This window comes from Dicentrarchus labrax, unplaced genomic scaffold (assembly GCF_905237075.1).
Source record: "Dicentrarchus labrax unplaced genomic scaffold, dlabrax2021, whole genome shotgun sequence".
NCBI classification, from domain to species: Eukaryota; Metazoa; Chordata; class Actinopteri; family Moronidae; genus Dicentrarchus; species Dicentrarchus labrax.
The window spans coordinates 22,656,046-22,683,861 of record NW_026136721.1 but is presented as its reverse complement, the minus strand read 5'-3'; the positions used below and the strand labels follow the sequence as shown (position 1 = coordinate 22,683,861).

The 27,816-nt window shown below is 41.6% G+C and overlaps 1 protein-coding gene across 5 annotated transcripts in view; it reads left to right on the top strand.

Moving 5' to 3' along the window:
* Positions 1-1,052: 1,052 nt before the first annotated feature.
* The window catches only part of pax5 (paired box 5), a 56,245-nt gene continuing 29,481 nt past the window's right edge, over positions 1,053-27,816 (top strand). For 2 of the 5 annotated variants that reach the window (XM_051384981.1, XM_051384979.1), the window contains exons 1-5: positions 1,053-1,461; positions 17,027-17,192; positions 20,815-21,012; positions 21,823-21,887; positions 24,989-25,114. In XM_051384981.1, coding sequence (XP_051240941.1) covers positions 1,416-1,461; positions 17,027-17,192; positions 20,815-21,012; positions 21,823-21,887; positions 24,989-25,114 — 601 coding nt within the window. In that variant the 5' untranslated portion in view covers positions 1,053-1,415. The other 3 variants (XM_051384983.1, XM_051384980.1, XM_051384982.1) reach the window with 3 other exon arrangements.

Sequence of the window (27,816 nt, the reverse complement as noted above, 5' to 3'; positions counted from 1 at the left end):
TCGGTGTGTGAGTGTTGGTTTGGTTAATAAAAATAAAAAAAGAACAAATAATTTGCTGAATAAAGAGTGTGAACAGGGAAGGGAAAGATGGGAAAGAGTGTTTTTTGTTTTGTATTTTGAGGGGCTTGTCTTGTTTTTTTGGTTGGGCTGACGATAAGCCAAACTAGGTCCTGGGTTACACAGAGCAGGTAGGCTACAAATGAGTGGAGTAAACCCTCCTCAGTCGGTCTAAAAGGACTGTAAACGGAACAGCCAACGAGAGCACACATGTTCAGGAAATCTTGAATGTCATTGTTCCGCCAGAGAATAAAGTTCTCGATGAGAACCAAACAAAGCGGTGAGTATCAGTATGAGTGGAAATTTTCAGTTGGCAAATTAATATTTAAATGAAACGTTATGCGTGCACAGGTGTGTGTCTGCGAACAATCAGAGCCGAGGACCGGAACTATCCGTTTTGTAACAAAAACTCTGCACACGGTGCATGCACGAAGGGAAGACTGCACTCTCCGACAGCAGAGCGGTGAAGTTGAAGTTGTAGCCCTGTGTATTGCGCCTGCTCCACAGTCTTTCAGCCCGTGCGTAATGCGTAAAGAGCACCGTGCGTAACAGGTGCACGCTGGCAGAGGAGGAGAGAACTTTGGAGAAACTCTCATAAACGCTCTTTTGGAAGTTGCTGAAAGGACATTGAACATAAATGTCACTTAAGAACCAACTTTCTCTTGTTTATAATCAAAGCAGAGAAAACTGCACTGGCGTTATGCACATAAGGTAATGTTACCTGCCTACATATCTTGTGCCCCAGAGGAAATTAATCTAACATAAAAGAGGGGGAGTAAGAGAAAGACTGAAAGAAGGGGAAAGTGGGGCGGGGGCGGAAAAGTTTAGTAAAGTGGAACTTGGTAACAGATGCGAGTAAGGGGGGCGCGGCCCTGCAGGGGAGGGTGGAGGTTGTTTGGTGTGTGTGTGTGTGTGTGTGTATGCGTGGCCGCGCGCGCGTGTTAATGCACGTGCACACGCATTGCATTTGTGTGTGCAAGCTCGCGCAGGAAAGGGACAGGACATGAGCGCACATTGAGAGAGCGGCTCTTTTACTCGGCGTGATCATTTCACGCTTCCCCCCGAAGCCTTTTTTCCACCTAAAGCGTTTAGTTGCAGCTGACTGAGCACTTGCAGGGAGTGCAATAGGGAGCGGAAGGGTCGAATTATTTCAACCTACAACTCGCCCCAAAAGTACTGTAGGACGAAAGAAAAAAAAAGAGAGAGAGAGAGAGAGAAGAAAACAGTGCCGGAGTGTGAGGGAGGAGAGAGAGGGAGAGAGAGAGGGGAAGAGAGGGAGAGGGGGACACTGGAAAAAAGTTTTTGTTCTTTTCCTTTTTTTCTCCCTTCATCGCCTCCCCCTGTTCTAACCGGGTAACATGGACCAGGGGCCCAGGAGTCCTGCACTGCGGCTGGGGAGAGCAGGTAGGGTCGCACTGGCTCAAGCTTGAATTTCACTTTTGTAAGGAGCTGAACTTTTATCACGTGATACACTTTTTGGTGTTGTTTTTTTTTGTTTAATTTTTCTTTTGCTGAAGCTTTTAAATACAAGTAGTGGAAGTTATTTGTGGAAATGTAAGTTATTGGAAATGCTTCGTTTTTTTAAACTTTTATACGGTGTCTTGAGTTATTGAAGTATCACAAAGTTTTCAGAAGTAGGCCTGTATGACGGAAAATAAGAGAAGCTGGAGCCAACAATTTTTTAAAGCAACCTAGCTGCCCATACACTAATCCAAATGTTTTATATGAAGTTTGTGACTTTTGAAGTCAGGATGACTGCCTGGTAGTACTACTAGCCAACTTGTTGCTGCTTTATTTGTATTTTTGTTTAAAATATGATTTTGGAAGTCAGTAATGGCTTTTTTTAATTTATTTTAATTTACATTTTTGGCTCTGTATGCTATCAGAGAAACAAAAGTGGCTGAAGTTGTTGGTTTGGGCTAGTAGCAGATTCTTGCTCCACGTGGTGGTCTGTGAACCATCACCTGAGAGGGTTACATTGATTGGCCCTTACAATAAAAAGTACTGTGTAAGAGTGTGGTGGTGGTGTGTGTCTGTGTGTGTGTGTGTGTGTGTGTGTGTGTGTGTGTGTGTGTGTGTGTGTGTGGGTGTGTGTCTGTGTGTGTGTGTGTGTGTGTGTGTGTGTGTGTGTGTGTGTGTGTGGCACAGACGAGCAGGGATACACAATTGCGCATGCACATATTTGTTCATATAATTTGTGCAGCTCTATCAACTTTTTTTACATTTTTTATTTGTGTTATGAGGACTGTGGTCCTTTAAGGCGATAAGCAATGAAAGCTCTCAGTTTCTTGTTTGTGTTTTGTGGCCCATAAGTTGAAGTTGCAGGCCGGTTCAGTCTAAAATAACTCTCTAAAGGAGTCTCTGCTTGACTCCTTCCTGCGTGTATCCATCGGTTTATTCAACAGGTTCATCTTCTCTAGTCCTATTCATAAAACAGCGGGGTCTGGTACAGCAATGGATCAGGCCATCGACCTTGTTATGGCACCCAATGGATATCACATCATTTCATATTGCTGCCCGCTGTGTCTGCATTGATAAAACGTCGTTTGTCATTAAGAAACGGTGGACAGGTGATCCTCTCTGAAAGGGCGCTGTGTTTCGTGGAAATGCTTTTCTCCAGAAAAATGGGCTTAATGATGCCCCTGGTTGCCCGATACTAATACTATGCACAGTAGATGTTTAAGACAGCTATTTTATTGGTGTGCAGACTCTATTTTTGTCACAATACTGTGACTAGGAGGTGTGTTCCGATCCCGACACGATGTCTCACAATAGAAATACGTTAGCTTGTGCCCGGCCTTCTATGGAAATTTGTCATCAAAGAATGCCTATGGTCTGTAAGACAAATAATGCCCCCTTTGCACTCTTTTGTGGAGTGGGCCTTACCCCTGATAAACAGTGAAAGCAATGGGATTTGTAGCAATTGGATAATAACCTTTTAACCACTGAGGAAATCAGAGTTTAAAGGAGGCCCTCCCCCTGTTGGCGTGTAAAGTCTTTAGGGCCCAGGGCCTATACCTACAGCCTCTCCATTTCCTCTCACTTTAAAATACGTGCTTGGGGTACAAAGGAGAGTCTGTGAGAATGAACAAGGGTCTAATGAGACCCGCTCTTTCCCCCCCTGTAGGTTGGCCGTGCGTAAAAGTGCGTAAGCCCGTCCTTTCCAATAAGCAGGCCGCCATTTCAGTCACTGTCTGACTACAGGTGGGGCAAAAATAAGAAAAAAATGACACAGATCACTTATATTCTGGTCTTATAGAAATGTTTGATCCCGGACCCCCTTATGATTTTAATAAAAGCCTTCCCCCTCTCCATTGTGACAATAAAAAACCCACAAAACTGGATTCCCTGACGCTAAAGTGTGGTCAGATTCTCAGTTTGAGACACAGTTTTGGTTTTGGTCCACATGTACTGTGTCACTCTGAACCAAATCCTTTTAGTGTATGCGTACCTGCGGGTTATTGATACTAAACCCTAGCATCAGACTTCCTGACTGCATTATAAACACACATTATATATATTTTTCATTAGAAATATTGGATTTTTTATGTAAAAGTTGTTACCAAAACGCTTACAAAAACAGACATTGAAGTCTGTGTAAAGTATAGCCCAAATAAGCTTTCTGATGTTGCGGAAATCAAGAAGAAAAAGCTGCGACAGAGAGAGATGGAGGAATGAGGAGAGTAAGAGGGGAGGGAGGGGAGAAAGAAAGAGAGAGATGACCTCACATGGCATAGCCTACTTTCGTTTTGACCTCAAGTGCCCCATAACACAGGACCAGGTTTGACTTTATGGCCAGCAGGGCCTTGTACTCCATCGGACAGATGACAGACTGGTCTTTACCTGCATTATCATCGAGCCAAATGATTACAAACAGGTCCATTTGATCAGGCCTGTTAGCAGGAGAAGCAGTGAGTGTGATTTACCTGCTCGGCACACAGTCGAGTTCCACCTCGGGAAGTCCAAGACGGTTCACTCTCCAGTCCATATATTTTATTTATTAGTTATGACTTTTATATTTTATAAGCAAATGAAAACTTAAGAAGAGATACGGGAGCTTTCTCATTATGTTTACAGTCAGCGGGCGTGTAATAAACGAGCTGGTGGAGTTAACATGCGCTATTAATTTTTCATTGCTTTTTCGTTTGGAGGCTCGGGCGCAAAAAGCAAAACAGCCGAAGCTTTCATGGTGGATGGAGGGAAGGGAAAGGAAGGGAAGGAGGGGAAAGAGGGAACACTTAAACAACAGCGTTGTCTCCAATTTGCCTCCAAATGATTATCACAACTCAACCACATTCTTACTAATGTTTAAAAAAGTATACACACACCCTCCTCCACCCCCCTTCCTCCCTCCCTCCTCCCTTCCTCCCATTTCCAAGGTAATGAAATATGGTAATGGATTTTGGACCCCCGGATTAAAGTCGTCCTACCCTGATGGAAGTTTTCTCCAAAATTTCAACCCTAAAGCGACAACAATTTGTATACATGATTGATTGTGTTTGGATTTTTTAATTGCTTATGTATTTAATTTGCAAATCGGAGAGACAAGGGCGACGGCTGCAATTGACTTCTGTGGGGAGAAAAGCGCTCGTGTCTATATCTCAATATATAAAAACAGACTCTGGCTGCAGAAGGAGAATGAGAACAATGAAAACGAAAAAACAAAAAAACAAAAAACAATATAGGCAAAAATAATGATAACGTTATGCTTTTTGCTTTGGAGTCCTTGTTTGGAGACCTCAGGAGCCAATGCAAAAATATTTATTTATTTATCTGGATAAAGAAAGAATAATGTATAAATGTTAAATTGAAGAATCTGTATATTGTAACATGCATATAAAAACAGCAAATTGTCCCAAAATTTTGCACTTTGCAGAGTATTTTCTCCCAGCAGTGTCTTTGTCTAAATCCGCCTGCTTTAGCTCCTTTCGTTCATATGTGGCCTAGATTACAGGCCCAGGTTTTTGGTTGCATGGTCCAAGTCTAAACATCTATGTTTCAGTTCCTCAGCTGTATTCTGCTCCATTTGTTTTTTATGGTTTTGTTTTTTTGTCATTTGTTCTGGATAAAAAACAAAAATCAATGTGATTTGCTGTCTGTCAGATTTGTGTGAGGCCCCTAATTCATGAATACTTAGTAAAGAGATGTGAAATATGAATGAGGATTAGTGTGAATGTTTCAGGGTGTACTTTGCTGTCAGTGGATTAAAGAGCAGGGACGTGGAATCAATGAAGACTCCTGAAACCATATTTAGTGTTGAGCACAAAGTGGGTTTAAACCACAGATACAGTGATCCCATATTGTGCATTAATATGCTTCCAAAGGCCTGGATACATTTTGGGTGAATTTAGGCCCCCACTGGACTGCTTGGGAGACTCTTAAGTTGAAGTGTGCTGATAGTAAAGTTCCTGTACGTCTCGTATTTGCGCGAATGTATATGTGAGTGCATGTGCGTGTGCGTACGGGCATATTGCTCAAGGTTGAACGCCCTCTCGTGGTTCATCTTGTAAACAGCCCAACCAAAAGAAGCCTCCGCAGAGAGAGCAGAGCAAAACCTTAAGACCCCCCCCCCGCAAGCTTCACACTTTCTGTCATGATTTTAACAGAGAACAATGACTGAAATAAGAAGAAATGTGTTTGTTTTAATGATATCGGTGATGTCAGACTGTGTGAGCGCACTCAGGACTGGGAGGGGTACGCGCACGTCTTGACAGGAGGCTAAAAACCAATATTTGAAAGCAAGAAATCTACAAATAAAAACGGATAAATTAAATAAACTCAATAATATCATACATTGACCTTTTCAGGATCAGATTCATTGCCTTGAGGTACATCAAGCCTGTAAGACTTTAGAGGATACACCTGAAAACCAGGAGGAATAAGGTGAAGATTGTCATTGTTGCTGTGGTTCATTAGTGTGTCCCTGTGATTACATGACAGGTAGAGTCCTTAATGACACTTTTATATTGGTAAGAATAGCATGATTATGTATCTCCTGTATAGCTCTAAATGTGTCTAATCTTAAAGGGTTATGCGTGCACACCGTGGAGCTGAAATGATTAAATGTCTACAAACAGGAAGAAGGGAAATAACACTTTTTAATTTGGCTCATGCTTTAGGCTATTTGTGTGGTTAATATTACAGGGGCGAGGCTTAGATATGCCCTCTCAAATCAGGTGGGACGAACATGTAATGAATCCCTCTCTCTTTCAGTTTGGAGAGTAAACGCGCAGCTCACCAATTGCATTTCATTAAAAAAAAGAAGAAAAAAAAAAAACCGACACCCGTTTGGATCCTCAATCAATTAGGTAATGAATGGGAATGCATGTTTCATATGTTTTCTCTCTCCGTTCTCCCCAAGCTAAAGATTTATAACACTGTGCTGAAGGAGGGGAAATTATACAGGGCCAATTGTTTCCATAACATTTGACAGCTTTCACTCCTGCAGGCCTACAAAGATGGTTAAAGCTTTTTTTGAGGGAAATATTAACCCTACACGTGTTGCCCTGAAAGGCTGTGCTTCCTATAAAATCTGCCCTTTTCCCCCCGGTTGTGTATTCTTTCTTATTTTTTTTTTTGTACCTGTTTTTCCCTGGAAGGTGGACAATTTGTGTTCCTGAGCATTCCCTCATTTATAAAGCCTTGCTGCAACTAAGCCTCATTTTTTAGTAATACTCAATTAATTAGCCATTTAATATTGACATGAATAAATTGAGCGCAAATGGGTATAAAGGCATTAAGTTTTTTACTTCGTTAATTGAAATTAAACATATGATCATCTACTCCCGGAGCCCTGCGTCGCTTCACCGGGCCTCCCCATTGGTGGACGCACAATACATTCGGGGCGTCATTGGCCCACGGGATTCTCACCGGCCAATCGGCGCGCTCCCCCGCCCGATTCTATCTGGGGTTGGCGGTGACGCGGAGGCAGAGCTGGCGTTCTGATTGGTCGGATCCGATTTGAGTGACGGGCAGCTGGCCGGCGCGTGTAGGTTAGGGTTCCAGGGGGTTGGGAGCGCGGGCGCTGTCCGCACGAGAACAGGTCCTGAAACGCGGCGTGCGCCACCGTGGACGCTGGGCGCGGGCAGCTTGTATCTCTGTGTAGTTAAAGAAGCCTGTTTATGTACATATTTACACCCAAACTGTAGGCGTTATTCTGGCGCGAGCGCGGAGAAAACAAACTACCTTTTTGAATTTTGGACAGGACTGTTTCCTCTTTTTTTTTTGTTTGTGTGCAGCGCGAAGAAATGAGCCTCCAAACTCACACACATAAACCGGGAGTCCAGTAGCTATTACGTCTGTGCAGTGCGTCCTGGTCAACACACAGAGAGAGCGGGAGAGAGGGGGAGAGAGGGAGAGAGAGTGACCAAGAGCTGCCTCTCGTTCACACCAACAGGATAACAACTCTTTAACATCAGCATCAGCAGCTTTTACTCGAACCAGAGAGTGTTGGTTTTTATTTTTCCTGCTGCATCGTTTTCTGTATTTTCTCCGTCTTTTCTGTTTTTTTGTTGTTGTTGTTTTTTTGTTTTGGCACGGTGGATATGAGACTTCAAGATGTGAGCACTCATGCGCTCTCACTCGCTTTATTGATGGGAGATTACCAAGTGTTAATGTGAAAGCAACCGCCGAGGACGATTTGTGACAGGAAGACATGTGCAGCAAATAACCTGGAAGAAAAAATAACCGTGGATCTGTAAAGATTATTTTTTATTTTTTCGAGCTATTTTTGTTTTATTTTTGTATTTTGAAATATTTTAACAGACTGAAAGGAGAAAGTTCAGCCCCCCCTCCTCCCCCCCGCGCATCGGTGAAGTCGCAGTTCAGGGGTCACGGCCAGCGGACCGAGAAGCAAAGAAAAAAAAGGGGGGGTTGGAGAGGCTACTTTGTTTGCGCTCCATCATTTTTTTGCCAAAGTTTTCAGCCGTTTTCTTTGGACTCAGGCGACTCGGTGTAGACGAGCAGCTGGAGGAATGAGCACCACTGCTGTCGTTTCCCTCCTCTGGTTTTGGAGACGCCAGAACAGACCCGGTGTGGTGTCCCGTCCCCATGAGGAGGGAGCCCGTCTCTGATTCATATTTTTGACGCCATTTCTTTCTTCCCTTCCAACCTTAAAAAAAAACTCCCAATTACTATACTTTTAATATATTTTGTATGAGTTGGAGTCAAAGTACAAGTTGACTTAACAAGTAATAAAATCCCCCCTTTAAATAAATTTAAAGAAATCCTCTCTTTGAAGGGAACTGATACCCCCTATTTCCTTTAATTGGAGGTCACAGTCTGTCAGTAAAGTGGCCGACTGAAGCGGGGTTGGGGGGGGGGGCCGTCCTGTGGCATTTTTTAAGACTCCTCATATCGTATCGGGGCCCTGCAGCCCTATACCGTACCGATGGAGATTCACTGTAAGCACGACCCGTTTGCTGCAATGCACAGTAAGTTTACACGTTTATAATTTCCTCCATCTGCATGATCCCATCTGCTCTGAACTGAAACGACCCCCCACATCACCAACTCTGTGTGCATATGTAATAATAACAGCGGAGTAGCACCGTACACTGCAAAAACATCCCTTCTTAGTGTGTTCTGAAGTCTGTTATTATTATTTATTACAGTTTTTCGTAATGAAAAGACATCAGAAAGTCTCCAACAGTGCTGAAATAATATAAGAACTCGTACTTTGCGAATGGTAAATAAATAACGTTTTGATATTGAACTAATTTGCCTTTAATATAGCCTATTTAAAAAATCTCGAAACAGACTTGGTTGACAGTTGACAATTTGAATGAATTATCTTCTTTCCATATGCACACATTTTTCTTTTTAAAAATAGCTCAACTGAGTGGGTTTTTCCACTTAGTGACTTCTCCGGGGGCAGATATTTTTTGCAGTGTTTTAAATCTGGATACATGTAGAAATGTAGGCCCAAATTATATTATTTTATTATATTAGTATCATCCTTCGTTTGTGAATTTGCTATTTATCATTCCACTTTATTGTTGTGTCTTGTTTCTTGCAGTGTTATAGAGCAATATATATATATATATATATATATATATATATATATCAAACAGGTGTACATTGACTAAATTGGGCACGAGACATGGAGCTGATGTGATTTTTAAAAAAATGGTGAAATGCATTATAATCCGGGAAATGCAGACCAGGCCAACATTTTGTTGTATTTGCTGGTGCCTTGTGTGAGGCGGTTTGCTGTGTTTCCCTATTTGAAGGGAAGAGGAGGTGCAGGGGTCGAGGAGGGAGAGAGAGAGAGAGAGAGAGAGAGAGAGAGAGAGAGAGAGAGAGAGCGAGAGAGAGAGATCGGGGTAACAAAGCATGACTAAAAGCTGAACTTGATCCACAAACAGTTACATTGTTTCTGCACATAACCAGGTTAGACAGACACACACACACACTGCACTCCACACACACACACACACACACACACACACACACACACACACACACACACACACACACACACACACACACACACACACACAAACACACACACACACAGGTGCGAGCGCAGATCTGCCCAGGTCTTAGAATAATAACAAGGTGAGACTCTGTTGTGAGACTCTGTTGATCCCCCGCAGGGAAATTCTCCTTTCAGTGCCCAGCAGGTCACAGCGGTTCAACCTCACAGCGTGCAGCAGGCACCACTGTTTTGCTCAAGGACACTTCAGTAGTGCAAGGTGCTTGGGGACACGCTACATGAGTGGGGGACACAACTTGTTCACTCATTCGTGACATGGCGGGCACTGCTTTGTTTTTCTCAGTCCACTTTCCCTCCCCAAATACTTGCTTCCTCCCCTTCACATGGAAGTTATTTTACACACACACACACACACACACACACACACACACACACACACACACACACACACACACACACAGCCTGCAGGAGTGTTAATGACAATAAGAACTGGAATAAAAACAATGCTTATATTTACCCCTAAAAAAATCTTTCAGTCTTTGAGCTTTAAAGGAAAATCACAAAACAGTAGGTCCTATCTTAAATATGCCTATAACCCAGCTCACTACATCCCCACAATTAATATCTGAAATTAATATATTTCCAGTTAAAATCAACTCCAAAAATTGTCTGTAATGGAAGGTCAAATAACGGGAAATAATTAAATTATGAACTTTACGTGTACTTTCGACAAGCATAACGAATGGCATTTTAAATGATTTTAATACAGGCCCATATTCGGTGGCTCTGCCCACTTAAAAGCTGAATAAAGCGTCCTACAGGCATTTTCAGCGTGTAATAGATTATGCATTATATATTTTATTGCAGTTTAGTGCCGGAGAGGACCTGTGTTATGTGGCTGACAGAGGTTCCCACGGTGCGTTATCCTGCAGGATTAAAAAAAAGAGCACACACACACACACACACACACACACACACACACACACACACACACACACACACACACACACGCACGCACACGCACACACACACACGCACACACACACAGATCCAAAAAACTAGAACGAATCATGTTTCCTCTTCCCTGCCGTTTCACCAAAGCCAATGATCCGCGGTGCTGACGGTAACAGCGGAGCTAAAGTTATATATGTCAAAGCCCGGAGACGCTTTAAAACGATTACACCTAAAAAATGTCAAAGGTAGAGAGAGAGAGAGGTTGGGATGAATCGACTGTGACGCGTGGAAATGTTGTTGGGTGAGTGTGTGGATGTGCGCTGTGTGTGTGTGTGTGTGTGTGTGTGTGTGTGTGTGTGTGTGTGTGTGTGTGTGTGTGACTCCGCCCTATGTGTGTGTAACACTTAAACACAGAAAATACCCTAAAGCTCATAGCGTTTGGAGTCTTTGCATATTTGTGTTTGGGCGATGTAATACCGATTTTAAAGTTAACATGAATAAGGTTTTCTACCTATTATAAAACAAATGATATTATGTGTTTCACACATAATTTGTGTTTGTCTGTGTGTGTGTGTTCACCCTTTAAACTGACAGTTTTTTTATTCCTTTGGTTAAAAATCACCTACAAGGTTTCTTTATTTTTTTAGTTGAGTTGAACATGCCATTCTTTATATCCATTTCATCTTCCACGTTGAAATAAAAGAAAAATTTAATATTTCATATGGTTAGTTCCTGAAATACAGTTGGTTATAACTTTGCTAACTTTGATGTCCGTTTTTCATAAGTAAAAATATATAGCAGAGATGTTTTAAAAATCCATAACAGGTAATTGTGATGATAATGAGCTGAATTTCATAATCACGCATTGTAATGGTAATGGTGGCATGCTGAATATTAAGTAGGCGAGGTTGTGTCCTACCTTTGCTGATCTACCCATGAGTTAGCCTAAATAAAATAAAATAAAATACATAAACAGCAAAAAATTAACTTCCAAAACCACGTTTTCTACATGAAAAATCTTATTTGAATCAAACTTTATTCCGACCACTGTCCACTGAATATATAATAATAATTAAAGGTTGAAGTAGAGTTTATTTATTACATTTTAACCACCAAGTCTTTTTTTAAATGTATTTTTAATCAAATGAGACCTTTTCTTACGGGAATCTCTGGACAACAGGATTCTTTTCATATAAGATAACTATTTATAAATCTAACCGCTTATTAACAAGATCCCCTGGGTCACACATCGCCGACAAAATATTAATTATTCCACCTTTCATGGGAAAAATAACACTATGCGTCCAAAACGCCTGCCTGGCACATCTCACAGATCTATTCACTGTTTGCTCAAGGAAATTTGCTTCATCTGTATTCTCGCGGGCAACTTTCCAAACAGGTTTTCAGCCAAAAGTAATTTCTAGTCCCTTTTTTTCTTTTTTCAAGACAGAAGAGAGAGAGAGAGGGAGAGAGAGAGAGAGAGAGAGAGAGAGAGAGAGAGAGAGAGAGAGAGAGAGAGAGAACCGGTGGCGTTTTGTTGCGATTTCTCTTTATGCTTTATTTTTGAGTCGTCAGGCCGTGACGAGGCAGATGAGAGATGAGAGAGAGAGAAACAGAGAGAAAGACAGAGAGGGAAGAGAGAGAGAGAGACATAGAAGAATGTAGCGGGGAGAGAGAGACAGGGAGCCTAATGGACCTTATTTTCTGGATGGGGGAGCTCGAATATATTCTGCTTTATCTCTGGATTTCTTCCTCCCGGAAACAGTGAATCAATCAAACATTTAAGGAGGTGCTGGGCTCTTAAGTCAGCTCCTATAAAGGGTAAATAAATAAAATACAACTGGGATGCATAATGACCCCTGGTCCCCTGGCTGTCCCTCTCTGATTTTTTTTGCTGTTTGCCTCTGCCAACACTTTCCCCCTCTAGACACTGCAGGTTCAGCTTTTTATAGAAAGACCTTTAAAAAGCCAAGAACCTCCTAATTTGGCAAAATCTTTGTATCTTATTTGCAACAAGACCTCCCTGAGCCGGCCAGTGTTGATTGAATTTCCGGGAGCAAGTGGTTAATTTGTTTGGTCAGTGTGACGAATTACTAGACCTCTGTCACTAAACTCACACAGTCTTGAATTCTTCTGTTTCCAAATTATATATTTTTTAAGGCGTCTGTCCTCAAGTAAAGGAATAGCTTCTTTCAAAAATGCCTGGCAATTTGGTGATTTTCCTGTTTTAATGATATTCAAGATCAAGTGTAGTCTCTTACCATTTCTTACACTCATGCTTAATACTGTGGATGGTGTAAAAACATGGCATACCGTCTTTAAAATGCAACTTATATCACTTATTCAGAGAATTACGCTACAGTGGCCGATAAACAAATGCCTTTATAGAATGTGTAAGTTATTGCGTTTGTGCCTATCAGTATTTATAGGCTTGGAAAATAAATTTTAAACACATAATCCCCAGAACCTACCCCAAGAATGGTGAGAGTCTGAACGTTTTAATGCCAACAGTAAATACACAGATAAGTGAATAAATAGTTATCTGGAGGTTTTTGTAGGTCACAAGTCATTCCTCTCCATCTCTTTACAAAGCAAGGCGTATTTCATGCCCTGGCCCAGATAGGAAGGGTGAAAGGAACCATTTCATTTACTCTTATCTGAGAAAGAGGGAGAGAGGGAGAGGGTGGGGGAGAGAGTTTTCTCTGCAGATACCTGTGGTGAGGAGGACGTCGCACAGTAGGCTTCTATAAACGACACTGCAAAAACTGCTTTTATTCAGCAAAAGGTTTCAGGACATAATAATAAAGAGAGGAGGAAGGAATTATGCCTCCACACAACTATACAGAACATTCACAGAGAGCGAGAGAGAAGCGTGAGGGACTTGAAAATGTCCATGTAGGTCAGCAGGGTCGCTTTTGCTTTGAGGAATATCTGGAAATGTGTGTGTGTGTGTGTGTGTGTGTGTGTGTGTGTGTGTGTGTGTGTGTGTGTGTGTGTGTGTGTATTTGAGTTTACTCTGTGTCTCACTATCTAGGGGGATGTTACTGTGATGATTTCCTGTAAAGTCACAGGAATCAGTCAGAGTAAATCAGTGGATTACAATTTATTTTTTCATTAAAGGAAGAGACGAACAGCCAAAAATCTAGAAGGGTTCGGGCCCTGCAGGTGGCCAGGCTTAAGGCACTGACCATGAAGATCATGGTTCAGTAGTCGCAGTGGTTCCCAGTATCTCCAGTGAATAGAGATCTAAGGACTGTACAAATTGTAAAGCCCTTTGACGCAAATTTGAGAACTGTGATTTTGGGTCGTCTATGTAAATAACATTGTCTGGACTTGACTCTCCACCCTGCACTGACCCAGGAGCACAGCTTCTTACAAAAACCACCAGGGAAGCCAACAAATCTTCATATGTTGTGGGATAGCGAGTTCACCATTCTTATAGATTATCTATTAAATATCATGTCAAACAACAGTACAAAATAGCTTTCTGGATGCAAAGCCAGTTATTAAGCTATTTTTTTATTTTTTATTTCCATTGAATAATTAAGTTAATTTATTAAAAGGGTGAGATTTAGTATTGTATATCCATAGATATGGGGTTAAGGCTTAGATTTTAAAAAAGCAATAAAGATCCTGACTTTTTGTCCCCAGTATAGGTCAAGCTCCAAAAACATCGGACATAATGCAAATGTTTCTGCATTAGACCCTCTAAACCTGCAAAATTTTTCAAACTCCACTCCCAAAGTTTGTAAAGTAGGTTTTTGTCATTTGTGTTCAACCCCAAGCTGAGATAACTGATGACATAATCAGGGTTATTTTCCCAGGACCTGACATATAATTTAGTGAATTTGTCCTTTAATAAATGACAAATGCTTTTGATCAAGCTGATGTGATTACATTGTCTTTAAAGTTCATGCTGGTTGTTACATTTCACGCCATTTAGACTTTGAGCCTCGGCTGAGCCCAGCTTTCATGAAGCTTGCATAAATATGACTGTCTATATACTGCTGTCTTTAGTAAAGAAGCGATTGCTTTTCAAATTGTGCTGTCTGCAGAAGGCATCTGCATAATGAGGCTGCTTTTATCTCAAAGAATAATGTAGTAAGGAAGAGAGTGACCATCCACATCAGCCGTTTGGAAATAGCTTTGTTTGATTCCACAGAATGAGACTCTCTAGACTTCACTGCTGTATTTATCCTCCATGTGTGGATCTATTTATATTTGAGCTGAAGGAGGCTGTGTGTGTGTGTTTCTTTATTTTATGCTGATGGAGGAAAGAAGAGGACAGGGGGACAGGTTCAGGGGACAGCTTTGTGTTTAAGGGGGTATCCCTGCTGGGGTAATGTGTTTAAAATCTATTACCCCCACAGCTAGGATTAGTGTGTGTAAGAGTGTGTATAGTGTGTGTGTGTGTGTGTGTGTGTGTGTGTGTGTGTGTGTGTGTGTGTGTGTGTGTGTGTGTGTGTGTTTCCCCTAAAGACGTAATCACTATGGTAATACAAAAGCCAGTGGATTATGGGGTAGAAAAAAATCTGGTTGATTTATACTCTGCCTTTGGTGAGATATATACAGTATATACACACAGTATTGGGGAGCGGGAGAGAGAGTTTCTCACTCTTACATACTGTATCTCACCACTGCTGACTAGTACTGAGGACTGTGGTTAGCAGTGGTCAACATTGTTCACTCTCATGGCAAGAAGACCTGGCCTGGCTAGTTGGAGCCTTTCTATGTAGTGACTGGGATGAGTTTGCAGTGGTGTGAATGTGTAAGTCTCCAGTGCATGCTGCATTAGGCTCCAAGATTGGTATTAGAGCTCACACAGTTTTTTAATCCATTTGTCGGCTGACAGATAGGTACTGGGCAATAAGTTTGATAATCAATAAATTTTTTGGTAATTTTCAAGCAATAATTCTCTAGTTTCAGCTTCTTCAATGTGATTATTAGTCTTCCACGATAGTAAACTCAATATCTTTGCTTTCTGGGCTGTTGGTCGGACAAATAGGTAATTTAAAGATGTCACCTTGGGATATTTTCCATTATTTTCTGACTTATATGCAAACTATATTGTATATATATGTACACTTTGCTCCAATTCATACCGATTTTAAACTTATATTCTCAAAAAGTGAGGTTTGTCAGATTAATTACCAGGCAGTTATGATATTCTGTGTCTTATGGTTACAGTAGCAGAAGGGCAAAGGATTAAAACAGTTTATAACGACCCCACAACCAGAATTATGTAAAGGTTTTGCTTGTCTTCTGTTCTACCCTAGTCTGTTCTCATATATACCAGTCTTATTTCATTCATTTCCTCTTATACTTTCCTCCCTCAGGGGGAATATTAATGGTATCTTTCAGTAAGGGGCCAGGGCAAGGCCTTGGTCAATAATTAATTGAAATCCCTTCATTTGCTTAAGATCTTAGCTTACTCTGCCCCGGGTGAAAATGGGCAAAGTTTGCACTTTGGAATTGTCCAATTGGTACTATTATGCTGAGCCAGAGAAATCAGATGAATTTGAGATAGTAAATTGACTCGAGCCAAAAAGTGTGGCATTGCTTTATTAATCAAACCTCAAAAACAATAATCATATATACACACACAAACAAAGCTACTCCAGTAAATACAGTACTGCATACAGTAAATATTTTCAGTGTTTTTCAAGTGTTGACCCATAGAAACAAGCTGTTAATGGCACAAACACAACTAGGGTTTTTGTTGAAGCCTTGGTGAGCAGTTGTCGGTTTAGTTTTTGTCCTTCACCGGACAAGAGAAATCCATGAGTGTGAGCAGAGATCAGATGTGGATGCTTTAATCCAGACTCTAATGTCAAGAGTTCTGATGAATGTATGTAAACATTACCGATAAGTGTCTGAACAGCCGTTTTTTTTTTTTTTTTTTTAAGCTATTTTTTTTTATTGGATAGTGACAGCCGAAGAGAGACAGGAAAGGTGGGCAGAGAGAGAGGGGATGACATGCAGCAAAGGGCCACAGGTCGGATTCGAACCCAGGCTGCTCTACCAACTGAGCTAACTGGGCCCACATGAACAGCTTTTAACAAGGCATTTGAACTCTTCTGCTTCAATGGTAGACTGCAGTTGCACTGAGCAGCTCTTGTGTGTAAATGTGGATTTGTGCAAATCAAATCCTCCCTGAAAACTTCTCAGTCTGTTTAAAATATTCAATCAAACACAAGATGATCTGAGTTTGACAGAAGAATCATGGCAATCGTCTTGGAAAAGCGAGTTAGCTCCAGTGCAATATTCTTGCGCCTGTCCAAGTGTGTCTTTCTGAAAATGTAATTAGAGGAAAGACCAGGCTCTGGGCACTAATGATGGAGTATAATCAGAAGTTTTTATTTGTTGCACATGCAGCTAAATTCACACTCATTTAGTCTTCTAAAATTCTTGTCTCATCATTGCCTCATTTGGTCACTCACATTTGAATAAGTTTATCTTTGTTTCATTTCATTGCCTGTAACCTAATTAAATTTCTCAATGGTTTGAGCTCAGCAGCCATAATATTCCTCTCTCTCACTCATCCCTGACCTTCTTTCGATTCATTTCTCTCTGTTGTAGGACATGGCGGGGTGAACCAGCTTGGAGGTGTGTTTGTAAACGGCAGGCCCCTCCCAGATGTAGTGCGACAGCGAATAGTAGAACTTGCCCACCAAGGGGTTCGGCCCTGCGACATCTCACGCCAGCTACGAGTCAGCCATGGATGTGTCAGCAAGATACTGGGCAGGTAAAAAGGCACATTAACACCTACGACCACATGGTGACGAGCCCTGAAAATATTTTACACCCTTTTTTAAACACACACAACAGTGCAGACTGTGAGGTTCTGTTTCGTGGCACAGTTGGCTAAGGTGTATAAAAATGTCGGCTTCCTGGTTTGACACCATCTTTTATACACTTCAAACACAAATATTTTATGTTATCAGGAGAAATGAACACACAAACAGCTGGTTCAGTGTTGGGTAAGCATGTGTCAAACTGAAGCTCCTGTAAGGTCACACTGACTCATTTAGTGTCCATTCTGCCATTTCTTCTATTCCCCTCAGCATCAACAAGCTGCATGTTTCACTGTCTGCCTTCATTTTTGCTTGCCTCTTATTTCTCTATGTCTTGTTTCTCTTTCTCTGTTCTTTTTTTCCTTTTTTTTGCCTTTTCACCTTCCCCTCCCCTTTCCATATCCTATATTTCTTCTCCGACCCCTCTCAATATTTCTGTGTCTCTCCTCACCCCCCTTTCTCTCTCTCTTTCTGTCTGTCTGTCTCTCTCTCTCTCTCTCTCTCTCTCTCTGCCTTTTTTCAAAGCTAAATTCAAGAGTAAATCCCTGCTCGTTCCGTCCCCCAGAGAAGAAAGGGGGACAAAAGGGAAAAGATTCATCACTTTTTGGAATTAGCATCAAAATGAAAGTGGCACCATATTTCTGCACCACCCCAAAAAAAAAAAAAAAGACAGAAGGAGATGGAGAATGGGAGAAAGACAAGAACAAGGAACACAATCAAAAGGGGAAAAGGCGTGTTAAAGAAGAAGAGTGCAGGAAAAAGAAAAAGCCAAAGAGAGACAGGGAGACCATTTGAGGGGACGGAGGGGAAGGATTAGCTATAGCGACCCTCAGCTATATCAAAAAAATGTGTTGCTCATTGTTCTCCCTTGCCTCTCTTTCTCCCTCTCTCTCTTTCTGTCTTCCTCTCTCTATATCTCTCTCTCTCCCCTGTCCTGGCCGTTCAACTCACTGAAGCGTTACAGTGGGGGGGGGGGATCGAGGGATGGAAGGAGGGAGGGAGGGTTGTTTTATCCTCTCCTCTCTGTCTCTCTGGTGCCAGAAGAACAAAAACACCAACTCTACCACTCTGCGTGTGTGTGTGTGTATTGGCTCATCATTGCTCGGATATCAATAACCATGCTCGTTTATTCACCAATGATTCAGCTGTGAATAATTTAAATAGTTTTCCATTTGGAAATAGATTGTTTTTCCTTTTAGCTGTGTTTATACTCCAGCTGCGAATAGTCAAAATGTGCAGCAACACACACACACACACACACACACACACACACACACACACACACACACACGCACACGCACGCACAAACACACACACACAAAAAAAGAAAGACAAGGAAACGCACATTTACAGGAACACACATCTTCACAGAAAGGATTACTCTACCGTACAGCGGTGTGGAGAGAGAGAGAGAGAGAGAGAGAGAGAGAGAGAGAGAGAGAGAGAGAGAGAGCAGCAGGTTTAAGACTGACTGACAGCTTGCATCCACACACAGCATCCCCCCTTTTTCTGCAAGCTGTGTAGCACATTTGCTGTCCTCCCACCCCCTGCCCCCATGCCCCTTCTGCATGCAAATACATTCATGAAATAGCCATGGTGGACACGAAATGCCTGAATCTGAGAGTTTGTGTGTTTGCATTAGTGTGTGTGTGTGTGTGTGTGTGTGTGTGTGTGTGTGTGTGTGTGTGTGTGTGTGTGTGTGTGTGTGTCAGTGCCACCCTCTTCTTGCCCCTGTGTCATAACGTGAAATTACCAAAGAAAACAACAACCAGCACTAGTCAGAAGTCATAAATATTTTTGGCGTTACGTTCAGTCAACGCTGTTGTCTTCAGTATATTCTAATGGCATTACCAACAACTGGTAGGGAGGTTTTTATTTTACCTGAATTGAATCAGCCAATCGCAGGTCAGTTTCACATGCAGGTCCGGGGAGGCTTAACCTACTGATAGGACTGGATCATTTACTTACTGCTACGATATTAATAGTTTGATCTATCGGTTGGTTCGTTAAGTGATAATAATTATTTCCAGGTGTATGGTCTATATCAGGCCATGAAGCATTTCCTTTGAGGTGGGCGATAAAACCTACAGTTCTTGTTCTCTGCAAAAATCAACAGAAGCTAATACAAGGATTCAGCAGCCTGAGTTAAACAAATCAAGTGTCTTTGAAGTGCAGAACCACAAGTTCATAACCACTTGATTTGACTAAATCAGACGCATATTAGCTTCAGCTGAATTTTAGAATTCAATTCTGCACAGAATAAGAACTGTGGATTTTGCACCCCATCGATCACTTCACTTCACGTTATCAGCATGGACAGCAAGAACATTAACAGCCCACCATTACTCTTTTCATATTTATGGGCAAATGAGTATTGTTTTAAGACAACCTGCTATTCTTTACAAAAACAGACACCAGAGTATACTTTTTTTTTTTTTATCAAAGTCAGGTGCCAATAGAGGTGGAGGGCAAGGGACAGGCCAGAGGGACGTGAATTGTTTTTTGAAGGGAACCAGGGCGAAGTCCTGACCGCAGTGGTGGAAGGTCATTCCTCCACTGGAGAGCCAGCAGGGGATAAAGTTGAGACTGAGTGGAACAATGTCCAAATCACTGCAAGGAGGGGTGAACTAAAGGGCCAGTAAAAACAAGAGAACAGAGTCCACTATGTAACTACTAGGTTCAGAAATAAAGTATGATTAATTCTGAGTTTTGATGCTGTCACTAAAGTTGTCCCGCAAATCATGCTGTCATGTGATTTGACCTGTTCCAGTTAAAGATAGAGAGATAATAGAACGACATATAGGCGTGTCAGGTGCCTAATTTAGAGAATTTAAGAACATTTTCCTTCAGCACAGATGGAATCCTACTAACACCATCCTGCTGTTGTAGTAGAGTCACAAGTGCACCAAACAAATGTACTGTTTTCTTTCTGTTTGGGTAATTTAAACTACAGATCCAGTGGGAAATTACTTCAAAATATGTTGTGACCCATTTTAAAAGAAGTATTCAATTGGCTGACGATAAGAAAAGTATAGAGCAGCACCATACAGCCTTTTCCTTTAAAAACCATATGAACTTGCTCAGATTCTTATTTAGGTGGTATTTGATCTGGGATTTGCACGATCATCTGCATTGATAAATAATGTCAAAATAAGAGCACTAATTAGGCCCACCAACAGAAATGACTGGGCCCCTTAAAAGGTCCAGTGAATGCCCCCTAATCTGCTTTACTGATACCAACACATGTGCATGCTTCCTCCCTCCTATGTAACATGATTATTCCTGGCCTCCATGGGCCCCCATTGTGGAAGCTGTGGGGAGAAAGCTCTCCCCTTTTCCCCCCTTTTCTGCACCAATGCCAGATCAATTGATCAGGTCACACAGTGATAAATGTATAACTTCAGTTATCTGTCTCATATATATATATATATATATGAGACAGATAACTGAAGTTTGAATGTACAGATTTAACCTTTCATCAGCTTTTATTAAACCCTTCTTCTCGAAATACTGCAACTTCCTTGTGTTGCCCCTTATGACCAACGGCAGCATCTTCTCTGCTTTTATTGGCAGGTACTATGAAACGGGCAGTATCCGCCCCGGGGTAATCGGGGGATCCAAACCAAAGGTTGCTACTCCCAAAGTGGTCGACAAGATCGCAGATTACAAACGCCAAAACCCCACCATGTTTGCCTGGGAGATCCGGGACAGGCTCCTGGCAGAGAGAGTGTGTGACAACGACAGCGTCCCGAGTGTCAGCTCCATCAACAGGTATTACAGTCTAATCTGTGTGTTTGTTTCAATAGCAACTTATAGCAACAGGTATTGAGTGAAGGTAGAGCGCTGAGCAATATAATATTGTGTGTTTTGTGTGTGTGTGTGTGTGTGTGTGTGTGTGTGTGTGTGTGTGTGTGTGTGTGTGTGTGTGTGTGTGTGTGTGTGTGTGTGTGTGTGTGTGTGTGTCGGGGAGTGGAAAAAAGAATGGCAAAGAGGCCCCAGTCTCCATATGTATGAAGTGGCTGCAGCTCAGTGGTTCAACACGATGGTACAATGACAACCCTTTCCCCTGAGCATAGAGGCAGAGAAAGGGAGGGACAGTGAAATAAGAGAGAGAAGGAGTGAGCAAAAGAGGCAGACAAAAGGGAAGGAAGGTGTGTGAGAGTAAGGAAAGACACAGACACAAAAGGAAAGGAAAGAAAGCAGGAGGAAGGAAAGGAAATGAGAGCACAGGAGAGGAGAGGAAAAGGGGAGGAAAGGAAAAGAAAGAGGAAGAAAAGGGTTTGCATGAGCAGCCAAGCAGGAAGTGTGAGGCCCCTCTGCCATGTCAGCCTGCCTCAGCCACTTCACACACTCACACACAAACACACACACACACGCACATACACACACACTCACAATTTTGCTCCCACGATGGTCATGTTCTCTCTGTCACTCATCCTCTCTCTCTCTCTCTCTCTCTCTCTCTCTCTCTCTCTCTCTCTCTCACACACACACACACACACACACACGCACACACAACACACACACATATACACAAACGACCACTTCACACACATTAATATCTCCTCTCTCCCCCTGCAGGATCATTCGGACAAAGGTTCAGCAGCCGCCTGGCCAAACAGGCTCAGTGTCGGCTCACAACTTAGGTAGGTCGCTGCTATAAAATCCTGTTTCCAACTGTCAAAGCGAATTTTACAGCAGAGTCGTTTTCGTGCGAGTCTCTCAGGAGTGGAGCCTGTGTGCCGTATGTGGAACAACGAAACGTATTGAAATTCTGGACCATGACATAGAGAGAGACAACACGGTGTGAAATGCTGTGTGCCAACAAAAGTTCTTGGCTTGAATGTTTTAATCAAGATGTCCCAAAATGAAGACTCCAAAATGAAAGTTAGTTAATTGAATGTAGGTTCCGTTTTTGTTGATTTTTCTACTTAATAAGAACATTTTGATTTTGTTAGATTAAGTTAGTGTGTTTGGTAAACGGGTTGGGATTAATCACCTCTTAAAGTTCTTTTTGTGTGTTTTCTTTGTGTGAGTGAAGGATGACAACATGGACACATTGTTGCAACCAAGCACAGATGTGTTCTGTAACATAATGAAGTGCAACAACGTAGCCAGTAGGAGGTTCTGTATTCCAAACCGCAGTAGGAGGTTCTGTATTCCAAACCGCAGTAGGAGGTTCTGTATTCCAAACCGCAGTAGGAGGTTCTGTATTCCAAACCGCAGTAGGAGGTTCTGTATTCCAAACCACAATGATGAACATAAAGAATGTCTTAGGAGCTCACAACATCAAAGTGTATCACCCTAAACCTTATATCACAAAAAAAAAAAAAAAACAACATGCGAGCGGGGAAACTTCATTGATGCCAGAAGATGTTACATTATTACAATAATGGATCCAGGAACCATCTTTCTGTGGTAACCTTTGTTTGAAGCTCTCTCCCAAACAGGGATCTTAAACAACTTAATGCTTAGAAAACACATATTATAAGCATTGGAATGTCTGATAAAGTAAAACATGATTGAGGGTGGGTTATATCAGGCAAGGTGGCCACAAAGGCCTATATTAATTGTTTGTTAGTTGGTTTTGGGTAATTTGATTAATTGTACATTTGTTTGGGACAGCTAAATCACACAATCAACTGCAATGATAAAGGCCCTGGATTATAACTGGACTTCTCTACTGTCTCCTAGGGTGGGGGGGCTCTGTGCCAAAATTGAGATTGTACCTATTCCTAAAAAAGTTTGTGTTTAACCAAATGAAATGAACACTTTTCCTCCTTCACATTTACACGGTTTGGCTGTTCATTCATAGTTTTTAATCATGTTACATACTAAAGCAATATATCCATTACAGCTATGACTGAAATATTATTTCCCTTTATTCGATGAATATCTCATAGTACAAATAAATATGAGAGCCTATCTCTCCCCCTCTCTATCTCTTCCTCACTTTGCCCTGCAGTGGATTGTGTTTCGGGGTCTCTCATATCTTCATAATCGCACATTGTCTATTAATCTAAATTAATTTCACACACACTGCTCCCTGACTCCTGCCTTTTACACACATTTAGCGCACATACACACTCACATACACCCACATGCATACACACCTAGATACACACACACACACACACACACACACACACACACACACACATACACGCTCACACACACATTGCACGCTTACAGATTACACAGATAAATGGGTCCCACTCCCAGGCGGAAAATTGAACATTTGGATTTGCAGAATAAAAGCGTTACGTTCTGATAAAAAAAAGAGTGAAAAGAAAGAGAAAGGAAAATCAGATAATTGAAGTGCTAAATCAAGTGATGGGAAAAGGAGGGATATGCATTCATTATACTCTCCTTGTCGTTAGCGAAGGAGTAACGGCTGGAAGGGACCTTGATCGTCTGGTTTATCGTTTTTTTTATTCCCTTTTCGCTCTTGTCTTTCTGTGTTTGGGGGGTCTGCTGGGAGAGGGGATTAGGATGTCTGTCTCCACACCTTTCTGTGCCTCCTGGGATACCATACTGTCACTCAACCCCACGTCCGCTTTCAGGGGCACAGATAAGGGACCAAGGAAAGAGTGACTGTATGTTTCAGTGTGTGTGTCAGGAGGTTGCACAATGTGTGTGTGTGTGTGTGTGTGTGTGTGTGTGTGTGTGTGTGTGTGTGTGTGTGTGTGTCACTGAAGCGGTGACAAGTATGTCGCTGTGTCGCCCAGCGAGGAACTTGTCTCCTCCAGGGGGAAGATTAGAGGGAGAGACATGAGGAGCAAAACACAGACAGACTTATGTCCTTTGTGGCTTTTTTTTTTTTTTTTAAAGCTTCCATTTGATTTGTATGGTTAAGTAAAGTTTCAAGCTGAGTTTAAGGAGGGAAAAATAGGTTTTCGATCATAGTTTTTTGTTTTGTATCTTTCGACTGTGAAGGTGTGATTACTGTAAATAACTGAATGTGTGAGTGTTGATCTTTAAGTAAAAAGAACAATACATCAAGAAAATTCACACTTTTTTTTTCATTTATTAATCAGCCTTCGTTGTACATAGAAGCATATGATCAACATTACACATGCAGAAACATTCAATCCATCTTTTCCTAGAGTTCCCACTGGTGTTTTAAGTCACAGGATGTTATCATATCTGTAGAAATTTAGCTGAGGTATTTGAATTATAAGGATATAAGCTATAAGGTTCAGTGTCTAGTCTCTGTCATGCAGTACAACAGTAACATCAGGCTCCTGCAAGGTGACCTTTTCTATTGTATATGAGCCACAGACAAGGTGCTTTACAGTCGTTGTAGCCATAAGTGTATTTCTACCTTTTTTATAAAGAATCCAACATAACCCACCCTAAACGAAAGCTGACCCAGTTTACTGGGCTGCAACATTATGTGTTACAGTCGGGTTTAATTTGGAAGATTATACTCACTTTAATATTGATTAGGTGAGCAGGTTAGTCTTCAAAATAATATTTTTTTTATTGAGATAAATATACTGTTAGGTGGAACAGATAATGGCAGCAGAGATTTTTTATTCAAATTAAAAAAGAGTTTAATCACCACTAGTGTCAAGACATTCAAACGGATCTCTTTGAGTTTTTCTCAAAGTGCCACTGATAAAAGAAAACTTGCACATTATTCACAACAAAAAGAACATGTATTATCATTCTTCTCCCTTGCATGTCTTATGATTTTTCAATAAATGCTTCAGACTGTTTATCTTGTCATGTGGTCTGTCTGCAGCAACGTCCGTGGCTGCCACACAAGTATCAGCAGTGACCAGCGACTCAGCCGGCTCCTCGTACTCCATCAGTGGCATTCTGGGAATCAGCTCAGCTGCTGACGTTGGCAAGAGGAAGAGGGACGAAGGTGAGAAAAAGAATATGTGTGTGTGCTTGAGTGTTTATCTGCATCACTGTATTTTTTTGGGTGGTAATGGCATTCCAAGTGCACATATACAAATACACAGCACACATAAACACATTATATGATGATGGACAGCCTCAGGACCACCTCCTTACCCTACCAGCATGGAAAGCCCAGATGGAAAAAAAAACTCAGGACACAGGAGGATCAATGACAGATGTGTGTGAGTGTGTGCATATGGGACTTCTAAACCAAACATCTTCATTCAGAAACCCTGATTTGTTTACTAACACTACTTCACTGGAGAGTTACCTGAGAAATCAGTTTGTGCATGCACTATTGATCACATACACTGTCATACTGGATCAATGTTGTATGCATGTTAATAGCAGTGTGAGCTTGTGTGTGTGTGCACATAAGGATGTTCTCACATGTGCTGTATGTATATGTTTGGGTGCATACATGTGTGCATGTTTGTGAGTGTGTATGTGGCTGTGTCAGTGGCATTAAAAAGCCATCACACAGACAGTCTCCTGCGGTAAATGAGACAGGACCAGATGTCGGAGCGAGGGGGGTTGACAGAACGCCACTGGGGGCTATTTCTCGCTCTCTCTCTCTCTCTCTCTCTCTCTCTACTCTAACACACAGACACACACACACACACACACACACACACACACCCACACACACACACACACACAGATACAGTATGGGGTCCTTTTCCCACTGCTGATGGATTTCCAAAACATTCCAGCAGGTTCCAGGATGAATCCCAGGTGCACCTTGAGCGTTCAGATATGCTCGGATACAGCCCACTTACCCATCAGCAGAGCACAAAGACTTTAGACCTGACACACACTCACACACAGTACAGGTGAATAATGATGACGTTTGCTCTAGAGACCTCTGCTTTGTCCATACGAGGGTAGCCGATAGTTTGTGGTGTCAGATTGTACACACATTGAATGGAGGTTTACTTTGTTTTGTGAGTTTGTAATGCGGAAAAAAGTGGAAAGGTCAGAAATTTGATTTTAAAAAAATCTAAATATTACAAATGCATATACTTTTTTTTCCTCCATTTGAATGGCGCTTTTTTAATTTCATCATCTCGTTGCACACTCTCCTGCAATGGTTTAATGGCAAACCGACTGAAGAATTAGCGCCACCACAGTTTATCTCGATGCTCCCAATTCCTAACACTCACATGAAGTGGATAGAAACATGCAGTGATTTCCATTTTCCAGAAATTCTATTAAAATTTGCACTAAATTTGGATGAAAACTTGACCACAGTGGCCACTCTTGAATGACATCAGAGCACCTCACAGAATTGTAGTGTAACTAATAACATCAAGGACGGCTCTGTTTTATTCAGGTGTTCTTGTTCCAGGACAAGATTGTGTTGTTACTGCTGGTTCACTGACATGGCTTACCGGAGAGTGGAGACATTGCTATTACTAATGTTACTACCGGTGATTACGACAGTGCTTTTCCAGCTATAACAAGTCAAAATGTATCAGGGGTCTATTTTTCTTATGAAGCCATATTTCATGGACAAGAATAATATGAATCATGTATAATTACACAATTATGTCACACTAGTATGTGTGCTCTGACGTCTGTGGAAAAGACTGTGGTTGAAACTGTAGTTAAAGTCAAAACTCTGTAATCTAATTAGCAGCATTACTGTTTCACTTTGTTCTTTATGTGCATGACGTGCTACAACATGTGCTACATGTGTGGTCTGTCTGCTGTTTTACCATGACTGGACCTTGTGTTTCATAATTCATAGCGAAAACATCGTATCGCTTCACGTTTCACTGAAGCATCCAGAAAGCAGCATTCAAGCATTGTGTCGCTCAGCGTCACGTTTTATCTGCAGTGTTTCTGTGGCAGAGGTCTGCGCGGTTGGCTCTGTGGTCTAATTAACAGCATTGCTAATCACAGCTTCCATTAGAGCAGCCCCCGCTGGATAATGACACACACACACAGCAAGGGGCGACAGGGGGAACAGCATGCACTGACATGGACAGGCGAACACATACACAGATACACAATAATGCAAGCTTCTCACACACACACACACACTCACACCCATATGCTTGTCGGTATGAACATTTGTACAGGGAAGGAAAAAGACATAAACATACACAAGTCACCCTCGTACACAAGCCCGACAATCACACAGCTTCAAGTCAACTTCTCTTGTTGACTTTGTCTTTATATCTATCTCTCAGTATAGATGAATATGTTACATATGCCGCAATGACAAAGTGTACCTCAGTGCATCAGGCAAGATTCAAATGTTTACTGTTCAGGTATGAAGAAAAGCCTCTAATGACCTGATAAAAAAGAGTAAGCATGTTTTTGGTTTTCCCAAAATAAATTCAGGGAAAATGGAGCACTCCAGCTTTATTTTGAATTTACGTGTAAAATGATCAAGATGTGAATCTGTCATAGTAGGAAAAGCACAGCTACAATTCATGTTAAAGATGGCAGAATCCCATTTAGTTTTTCCTGTTCCATGACTGTGATATGGTGCATAATGCCTCTCTGATATGGTGTCCCTGAACACTTGGAACTGAGCTATTGTTGGTGGTATTAGTGCCACCTGTACCCTACTGTTTCATTGAGTCAAAATGTCTACTGAAAAAAAATTCCATTTAGAGGCAGAGAAACTGAAATTCAATGCAGGAAAAGAGCACC